A 10,638-nucleotide genomic window follows, 5' to 3' on the forward strand; every position below is an offset into this window, starting at 1 on the left:
GTGTTCTACTGGGCAGCTCCTTTGTGTTCTACAGGGCAGCTGCTTTGTGTTCTACAGTTCTACAGGGCAGCTGCTTTGTGTTCTACAGGGCAGCTGCTTTGTGTTCTACTGTTCTACAGGGCAGCTGCTTTGTGTTCTACACAGGGCAGCTGCTTTGTGTTCTACTGTTCTACAGGGCAGCTGCTTTGTGTTCTACACAGGGCAGCTGCTTTGTGTTCTACTGTTCTACAGGGCAGCTGCTTTGTGTTCTACTGGGCAGCTCCTTTGTGTTCTACAGGGCAGCTGCTTTGTGTTCTACAGTTCTACAGGGCAGCTGCTTTGTGTTCTACAGGGCAGCTGCTTTGTGTTCTACTGTTCTACAGGGCAGCTGCTTTGTGTTCTACTGGGCAGCTCCTTTGTGTTCTACAGGGCAGCTGCTTTGTGTTCTACAGTTCTACAGGGCAGCTGCTTTGTGTTCTACAGGGCAGCTGCTTTGTGTTCTACTGTTCTACAGGGCAGCTGCTTTGTGTTCTACACAGGGCAGCTGCTTTGTGTTCTACTGTTCTACAGGGCAGCTGCTTTGTGTTCTACAGGGCAGCTGCTTTGTGTTCTACTGTTCTACAGGGCAGCTGCTTTGTGTTCTACTGTTCTACAGGGCAGCTGCTTTGTGTTCTACTGTTCTACTGGGCAGCTGCTTTGTGTTCTACTGTTCTACAGGGCAGCTGCTTTGTGTTCTACAGGGCAGCTGCTTTGTGTTCTACTGTTCTACAGGGCAGCTGCTTTGTGTTCTACTGTTCTACAGGGCAGCTGCTTTGTGTTCTACAGGGCAGCTGCTTTGTGTTCTACTGTTCTACTGGGCAGCTGTTTTGTGTTCTACAGGGCAGCTGCTTTGTGTTCTACTGGGCAGCTGAGAAGTCCCCCCCCCTCGTCTTTCGTCTTTACAGTCAAAGTTCTCATCCAGGACAGCATGCGGCTCCATAGCACAGTGTAAACTAAACTAATACACACACTTTAAAATAAGTAAACAAATAAATAACAAACAAACAAACAAACAAACCAAACAGAAGTGCAAATAACCACAGCAATCTCATTCTGCATTACCACAGAGATAGACCCAGGAGCTCACTCCTGATGCAGGGACTCCTGGGGAGGCGAGGGGGCGACATCATGACATTTACCAACACACACACAGAGCAGGACATTACAGGGCCAACACACACACACACACACACACACACACACACACACACACACACACACACACACACACACACACACAGAGCAGGACATTACAGGGCCAACACATATATAATATGGCATCTCAACATTGGAGCGGAATGAGGCTCTCAAGGAGAGTGTTTGGATGGCAGCTGAGGTGGGGTGAATAGAGATGCTCTATAACAAACATGGAATAAATAACAGACTGCCCCCCCCCCCGCCCCTACGGCTGCACAACCTGAAGACAAGGTCACCAACCCCAACAGACTGCCCCCTCCTACGGCTGCACAACCTGAAGACAAGGTCACCAACCCCAGACTGAGATAACCTGCCGAATGCACTAGACAACTTCAACAGGTGATGACGCACATATCACAATTCAGGTCATTACATGCACACACACACACACAGATTTAACACATTAATTAAGACAAATTAAGACCCCACAAACTTTAATTAAATTAATTAAATTATGTAAGCAGGCAATAATTTCATTCCTTAACCAGTCTGAATTAAATAACCCTCAGCTTTCCCATCACAAACACATCATCATAATTAAGTCCAAAAGCACCGATTTCCCCCACACACACTCAGCTGTTTACCTGAAAAAAATTCTAGCCTCCTTCTACGGTTTTTCATAGCAATGCGCTCATAGTCTACACAGAGCAACAGGAGAGAGCAGGTCATGTGTCAGTGGCCAGTGTGAGTGAGTGTGAGTGAGTGTGAGTGAGAGTGAGTGAGTGAGTGAGTGAGTGAGTGAGTGAGTGAGTGAGTGAGTGAGTGAGTGAGTGAGTGAGTGAGTGAGTGAGTGAGTGAGTGAGTGAGTGAGTGAGTGAGTGAGTGAGTGAGTGAGTGAGTGAGTGAGTGAGTGAGTGAGTGAGTGAGTGAGTGAGTGAGTGAGTGAGTGTGAGTGTGAGTGTGAGTGTGAGTGTGAGTGTGAGTGTGAGTGTGTGTGAGTGTGTGTGAGTGAGTGAGTGTGTGTGTGTGTGTGTGTGTGAGTGTGTGTGAGTGAGAGTGTGTGAGTGTGTGTGTGAGAGTGAGTGAGTGTGAGTGAGTGTGTGTGAGTGAGTGAGTGAGGGTGTGTGTGTGTGTGTGTGTGTGTGTGTGTGTGTGAGTGAGTGTGTGTGTAGATACAGTATGTGGTGATACAGCAGTGCAATTACCTTTGTTTCTCAAAGTCACAGCCTCCTTGTGGAAACCACCATTCATTTCCGAGGGTCCCACACCCTGTAACAACACAATATCTCAACACAATAAAATATTTCCCCTTGGGGATCAATAAAGTATCTATCGCTCTATCAATAGTTTACTGTGGCTCTCCAATCCACCCAGACACAATCTCAGTTTTGTTCATAAACAAACAAAATTACTAAATGGTGATTTCTTCTCCACAGTAATAACTTCTCTCTTTCACACAATAGGGCCGCAACGATTATTTTGAAAGTCCATCATTCTATCGATTAATCAAGTAGTTGCCAGAAAATGAGGACACAGAGGAGGAAGCAAAGCAGAATGGTTGACAATTCATTTAATAGTGAACGACTAATAAATTAATTGATTAATTGTTGCAGCCCTACCAAACAACACTTCTTACCTCTTTAGGACTTTCCCACTGGTTTTAGTCTGACACAGTATCTGACAGGACACTCAACAAGGTCAGACCCGACTGGGCCCCTTTCTACATCACCGCACATACGGACACATGCAGAGCTGGACACTGAAGAGCTGTGAGGAGTTCTACGGTGGTACTCACGTTGTAGGTCAGGCCGTTAGTTAAGGGCTCGGCCGCAGGGGCAGCTGTGATGCCGGGGTCCTGACGGACGTGGACGTAGTGCTCGGGGCGACCTACAAGTGTTGAATCCGCACTGGTCAGATTGAGGGTCTTATGGCTTTTAAACGGCAGGGAAGGATGGCCGCTCCAGCCCCAATCTGTGACACACAGCGCAGCCCAGCGTGGCGTGTACACACACACACACACACACACACACACACACGCGCGCGAGCCGCCAACGCCGAGGGGACCAAAATGACAGAAAAGCCGCAAAATCAGTCAAATCTGTCTGACGTGATTTTAGGTTTCAAAACACCAGGATGGCCTCAAGTCAGTCACAATCATCATCATGATCATGATCTTATTGGATATAAGGTTACACAGCGAGAGGCCTTAATGTATACAAATAAACCACATTGTCTGTGCTGTATGCATTGTATTGCTGTTAAAACGTGACAAATTGTGTGACGTGAACAAATTAGACGCAAATGAAATATTGTGAGAATAGAGGAAAATGTCAGTGCTGAGGAAATTTAGTTCCAAAAGGTTAGAAAGCAAGGAAGCCACCCTGGTTAGCCAGCTTTTCAGCCCGATGGTTGGAGGTTTGCTTTGGGTGAAACCGAGGACACCAGACCGACCACCTTTCCCACAACCAACACACTTTAACCCAAAGCACCCAATACGTATACATAACAGAGCATATTCACTCACACACACTTTCAACTAAATTAAAGCAGTCGCACATAGCACAGTCAAGTTTAAAAGACAGACACACAGCCACACACACACACCCCTTTCAGAAATCCATCACACATTTCATATCCATCTACACACACACACACACACACACACACACACACACACACACACTCCCAAACCTCCACACCCAGACCGGAAACAAGTATTTCAAACTGCCCAGCAGACCTACACCTCTTGAAAGACCATCTAATGTCATGGAAGTCTCCTTGGGCCTAACTAGAGAGGGTGCACAAGAACCAGGGTTCCTACACATTTTCCATTTCAAAATTCCATACTTTTTCCATACTCAAACTTTCAAACTTCTCGGTAGATTTTTCTGACCATATTCTAGACATTGTCAATGGAGCGTTCTATTAGCATTTGAAGAGCTGTATAATAATGTTTATTATTAACTTGTTAGCCCTCAGAAAACACTTGCCCATTGTTGGATACTTTTCGTTGGGGAAGAGCTGTGTTGGAAGGTGCACTCACATTTTTAGTTCTTTGTAGATACAGCATAGCCTACATATGTTGGAGACTAGCACACTGCTGGCAGAGGCCTCACCGTAAACAGTATTATTTGTTTGCAAAAACAGTTTATCAGATAATGCAGTATCCATGTCTTGGTAACTTTTACAAAATCAAAAAAGTATACCAGTTTTTTAGCCGAAAATAGCAAAGCTACCAAACATACCAGTGCACAATGGTATAGGGCACGTGCATAGAACAGGGGTTTTCGATTTGGTTTTAATACCAGAGTCCCCTTGTGGGAGAGATTTTTTTCTGAGGACCCCCATTCAATTGTATCTTGATGTGGACTGACAGTTAAGCTACACAATACTTAGTTCCTACTCAATAGGAATGGTTCGTTATGACCTGAGTGAAGTGATTAGTACTGTAGATGCAATAGTCTGGAAACACAAATATTTCTCCATACCCTTGTTTCTTTTTTCCATACTTATCCAGACCTGGAAATTACTAAAGTCAAATTCCATAATTTTCCAGGTTTTCCATACTGCGTAGGAACCCTGAAGAACAGCCAACACCCCTAACTAGAGAGGGTGCACAAGAACAGCCAACAGCCCTAACTAGAGAGGGTGCACAAGAACAGCCAACAGCCCTAACTAGAGAGGGTGCACAAGAACAGCCAACAGCCCTAACTAGAGAGGGTGCACAAGAACAGCCAACAGCCCTGGCATGGGAAACTGGCTGTCCCCGCTCACAGACCAACATGCAAAACTGACCAAGAAATATGGAGAAATGGTCAAGAACAATGTGCATTTGCATGCAAGTCTACAGAAGACAGGGCCTTCATCTGGGGTCTATGACAAGGCAAGGCATGGCACAGCTGTCTATGGTGACTTGACCTACAGGTGTACATCTACTGCTGACTCTAGAACAGGGAGGATTAAAGCAACACCACTGCTGTTACAGCACCGAGAAACCAGACACACACACAAACACACACACACGGGGTGTGTGTGACACTCAAGACGGACGACACACACACACACACATTTGAAATGTGGTATTTAGCCCCATGCTGAAGACACGCACACTCCTCCAGACATACATAACGACACACACAAAGACACACACACACACACACAAAGACAGGCACACAGACACACACACACACACAACACAAAGACGCGCACACACGCACACACACACACAACACAAAGACAGGCACACAGACACACACACACACACACACAACACAAAGACGCGCACACACACACACACACACACACACACAACACAAAGACGCGCACACACACACACACACACACACACACACACACACACACACACACACACACAACACAAAGACGCGCACACACACACACACAGAGCGGGCCTCACCGGCACACACACACACACACACACACACAGAGCGGGCCTCACCGGCACACACACACACCCACACACACACACACACACAGAGCGGGCCTCACCGGCACACACACACACCCACACACCCACCCACACACCCACACACAGAGCGGGCCTCACCGGCATGTCCATGGCGGCGCACGTCCATGAGGAGGTTGCCCTTGGCGAGAGCCTGGGCCATGCTGTCCTTCCACTGGGTGTAGCTCATGTGCCCCACACTGTGCCCACCTACTGACCGGATCTCATCGCCCACACACAGCTGGCACAGCTCCGCAGGACTGCCTGGGGGTCAAAGGTCAAAGGGCTCATTTACCCAACCCTCAACGGTGGGCAGCTCTACAAACTGCAATCATGTCAATACACTAGTGTGCAGCTGTTGCACAGCAGAGGATCAAATCAGCGGGTTTCTGGCGTCTCTGGACAGTACTTTAACGGTTGGTTGGACAGGCAAATTCATACCAAGATGACCGCTTAACAGCAGGTTATGCAAAATGCCCAGATCCACCGAAACTGCATACCAACCACAACATTCCACAACATTCCACAACATTCCACAACATTCCAAGAGAGCAGAACACACCGGAGAGACACCAGTGAGGACATTCCTCATGCCTGACGACACACACACACACACACACACACACACCTAAGCAACGCTGTGCGTAGTAACAAAGTTACACTAAATCAATCTCATAAGTACACTAAATCACTCTCAAAGTGTGAATCGTCGGCTGTCTGTACGCGACTTGAGACCGAGGGGAACTCACTTTTGGGCGTCCTGTCCTGTCTCAGGGGCTATCTAGGTTATGTGATTCTGCTACCGCAGTGGAGCAGACCAGAGCTGGACATCAGGGTGCATGTCCCCTCAAGCCAGCAGACTATAGTATATAAGTATATATACTTTTTTGATCCTGTGTGGGAAATTTGGTCTCTATATTTAACCCAATCGGTGAATTAGTGAAACACAAACAGCACACAGTGAACACACAGTGAGGTGAAGCACACACTAATCCCGGCGCAGTGAGCTGCCTGCTACAACAGCGGTGCTCGGGGAGCAGTGAGGGGTTAGGTGCCTTGCTCAAGGGCACTTCAGCCGCGGCCCACTGGTCGGGGATCGAACTGGCAACCCTCCGGTTACAAGTCCAGAGTGCTAACCAGTGGGCCACGGCTGCCCCCGACTAATCCTCCTGATACATGCAGAGTAAATAACACCTCTCCTACTCAACATAAATCATGCATGTACCCCTTAGCTAAGACAGAGGACACACACACACACACACACACACCTGTACCAGGATGGCGTGCTCTTCCGCAGCTATCTGAGCACGCTTGCTCACACACAACCATGTAAACCATCAAACACCTTTACCATGGCCATGCACTGAATGATGTACCTTCACAGCTCTTTCTACACACACACACTTCCATTTATTCCTTTGGCAGACGCTTTTTCCCTAAGCCACCACACAACTGAGGAGCAACAATACAACCACAAAACGAGCCACTGAAGAAAACACCAGTTTAAAAATGGACTAAACTATCAGGAGCACAAAATCAACCTTTAATCAACATGAACTGGTCACTTCTCAAAAGTCATGCATTTCACAGTTACCTAAGATTACTGTATTAGATTTACATTCCTGAGGTTGCACATGGTGAATTAGCAAGCTGAGCCCAGACCAACGAAGCACTGAACACGAGCACGCCTTTAACCCATACAATGACTAACTAAAGCGTAAAATACTCATCTTAACTTTGTAAATATGTCAAATAAGCTCCTTAAAAACCACCTTTACTTGTGCATTGTTGGAGCAAACTTCAGGGACCTGAAGCCAAAGAATCAACCTGCCCTTCTTCTCACCTGAAACCTGTGCTCACCCGAGCATTGCCCTGACCTCACCTCACCTGTCCTGTCCTAAGGCAGGTGTCCCCAGGTGCTGCCCTTACCTGGCTGGATGGCCGTGATGCGTGCGCCAGTAGAGTCCCAGTGGGTCTGGAAGCCAAAGTCCGTACCAGTGTTGGGTCTCTGGTTCAGACTGACTCGCATGTCACTGTGGAGCACCTGAGAGAGAGAGAGAGAGAGAGAGAGAGAGAGAGAGAGAGAGAGAGAGAGAGAGAGGGGGTAAAGGCATGGAGGGAAAGAGTGAGATGGAAAGAGGGAGAGAGAGGAGAGAGAGAACAGGAGTAGAAGTAGAAGGTTACATCTGAGGATCCTGTGTCATGAGTTTCCTGCAAGAAACTGGAGCTCACCTACTGCATCACCACACACACACACACACACACCCCCACACCCACCTGACATCACACAAAATGCACGCAAAGGCATGTACCATGCACTTCCATGACACTAACTTCAAAGAAGATCAGATTCCAAAACACAATGGATAACACCAGTCCTCTATTTGACTCAAGCACAGGAGAGAGTTTGGGTGTGCTGGAGTGTTGATTTGGACTGAATCCACCAACATTAACTAGGCCAGAAGGAACCACAGCTACAAGCTAGAATGTGCTAGAATGTGGCTCTAGAATGCAAGTAATAGGAGCCGCTTTTAGAATTTGCCTGCTGATGGTTCATAAAGTGACACAGTGACACACACACTACACACTTAAATTGGGCTCAGTGACACACACTACACACTTAAATTGGGCTTAGTAACACACACTACACACTTAAATTGGGCACAGTTGCTGTGCTCACATCCACACTGCACAGTCAAACTGCTCACACGGCAAGACAGCCAATAGAATCTGATTGGATCAGATCCGATCTCATGGTTTTTTTTGGTTTTTTTAGTATATTTTTTGGGGCTTTTTGCCTTTATTCCAATAGGACAGTGAAGATAGACAGGTGGTGAGTGGGGGAGAGATGGGATGGGATCAGGACATGACCGCAGGAGAGAGAGAGATGGGATGGGATCAGGACATGACCGCAGGAGAGAGAGAGATGGGATGGGATCGGGATATGACCGCAGGAGAGAGAGAGATGGGATGGACATGACCGCAGGAGAGAGAGAGATGGGATGGGATCAGGACATGACCGCAGGAGAGAGAGAGAGATGGGATGGGATCAGGACATGACCGCAGGAGAGAGAGAGATGGGATGGGATCAGGACATGACCGCAGGAGAGAGAGAGATGGGATGGGATCAGGACATGACCGCAGGAGAGAGAGAGATGGGATGGGATCAGGACATGACCGCAGGAGAGAGAGAGATGGGATGGGATCAGGACATGACCGCAGGAGAGAGAGAGATGGGATGGGATCAGGACATGACCGCAGGAGAGAGAGAGATGGGATGGGACCGGGATATGACCGCAGGTCGGATTCGAACCTGGGTCCCCGTGGGCACTTGGTCCCGTATATGGTATGAGCGCTGTAGCCTGTTGTGCCACAGTGTCCCCTGATCTCATGTTTTAAAAGGCAAAGAGTTATAGTTATAGTCCCAATCACAAAAGATAGACTATGGTTCTGGTTTAGAACTGCCTATAGAAGGTGGACTATGGAGGACTGCTGTTCTGTTGCTGACCCAATTATAGCAAGACGTGGACTATGATCAGGGCTTTACCAGAACCATAGTTCTTCTTACCTCTCTCTCCACACTCTGAGCTCCAGATGTGTAGTCAGGGAGCGATGCGGTGAAGTTGGGAGCAGATGATTGGTTGTTGGGAGCAGATGATTGGTTGTTGGGAGCAGATGATTGGTTGATGCCGGCAGAGGTCCGCCCACCTTCCTCCCTTCTCTCCTGTCTAGGACTACTCTGCATGGGCGGAGCCAAAGGTCGCTCGAAATCGGCAAAGGTCGTGACCTTTCCGTAGGGGGCAGGCGTACTGGTGAAGAGAGCGTGGCCCTTTGCGTTGCTCATCAGGCTTTTATGCGAGTCATCCTTCTACATGGACACACACACGGACACACACACGGACACACACACACACACGGACACACACAAATGGACACACGAAAACCAGGTCAAGACACAGGCACATTGACCAGTGAGATGAATTAAAACCAACAGTGGATCAACATGCAGCAGGAACAACAATACAGACAAACACTGTAAACAGGACAATGATGTCTGATGCAGCAAAGCATAACATGGGTCATTTAAAACAGAAATTACTCAAAAGAAAATTCACATTTATTCCTTCAGCAGACGCTTTCATATAAAGCGACTTACAAAATGACAAACAACTACATGGCAGCGGAAGCCTTCGGTGACACTAAATGCTACTCCCAGAGGATGAGCGTGCAGAAGTTTAAGAACTGGTCAAAGTGTCGTTGAAGGAGAGAGTGGTAGAAGGAGGAAGCAGACAGTAGAAGGGAAGTGTTGGATGCGGGTGCTGGGTTGTTAGATGCGGGTGCTGGGTTGTTAGATGCGGGTGCTGGGTTGTTTGATGTTATTGTTGGAGCACAAAAGCTTTGCTCTGCTTGCAGCACAGTAACAAGATGCTCCTTCAGAGAAGAATTCAATAGTAAGCTACTGAGGAACAGACAGTCTATGCCCTTCACACACACAAACACACACACACACACACACACACAAGGTTGAGTTTCAGTCTGCAGTGGGAAAACGGAGCACACACACCTATGGGCACAATTCATTATTTACAGCAGAAGCCAGGTGATCAGGTAGAGGGGTAACACTACTCCACACACACACACACATGCACACTTTCTTGTCCCTACTCTCTCTCTGTGTGTGTGTGTGTGTGTGTAACAAAAGTGACTTGCCCAGTTAAGGCAACTGACTGACAAAACTGCTTAAGCATTGGGTCTGTAGAGCTTATGCTAATATTCATATTTACAAACTGACTGACTCCTGGTGTCCCGTCAATCAGTCCATCCATCATCACAGAGCAACAAGGTAGGCGAGGCACAATCACACACTACCAGAGCTACGATCACACACTACCAGAGCTACAATCACACACTACCAGAGCTACGATCACACACTACCAGAGCTACGATCACACACTACCAGAGCTACGATCATACGATCACACACTACCAGAGCTACGATCACAAGCCTGAGCAGTGGG

General features: G+C 47.7%; 1 protein-coding gene across 5 annotated transcripts in view; it reads right to left on the reverse strand.

Moving 5' to 3' along the window:
* The window catches only part of lmo7b (LIM domain 7b), a 22,505-nt gene extending 13,023 nt beyond the window's left edge, over positions 1-9,482 (reverse strand). For 3 of the 5 annotated variants that reach the window (XM_076302806.1, XM_076302808.1, XM_076302805.1), the window contains exons 1-6: positions 9,189-9,482; positions 7,550-7,664; positions 5,723-5,884; positions 2,951-3,126; positions 2,361-2,424; positions 1,800-1,853 (exon numbers count right to left, since the gene is read on the reverse strand). In XM_076302806.1, coding sequence (XP_076158921.1) covers positions 1,800-1,853; positions 2,361-2,424; positions 2,951-3,126; positions 5,723-5,884; positions 7,550-7,664; positions 9,189-9,464 — 847 coding nt within the window. In that variant the 5' untranslated portion in view covers positions 9,465-9,482. The remainder of the gene's footprint in view (positions 1-1,799; positions 1,854-2,360; positions 2,425-2,950; positions 3,127-5,722; positions 5,885-7,549; positions 7,665-9,188) is intronic. The other 2 variants (XM_076302809.1, XM_076302807.1) reach the window with 2 other exon arrangements.
* Positions 9,483-10,638: the final 1,156 nt, after the last annotated feature.

The sequence above is a fragment of the Alosa pseudoharengus genome, unplaced genomic scaffold (assembly GCF_046254945.1).
Source record: "Alosa pseudoharengus isolate Yale_2024_CS ecotype anadromous, Long Island Sound unplaced genomic scaffold, YU_APseudo_1.1 YU_APseudo_1.1_scf_24, whole genome shotgun sequence".
NCBI lineage: Eukaryota > Metazoa > Chordata > Actinopteri > Clupeiformes > Clupeidae > Alosa > Alosa pseudoharengus.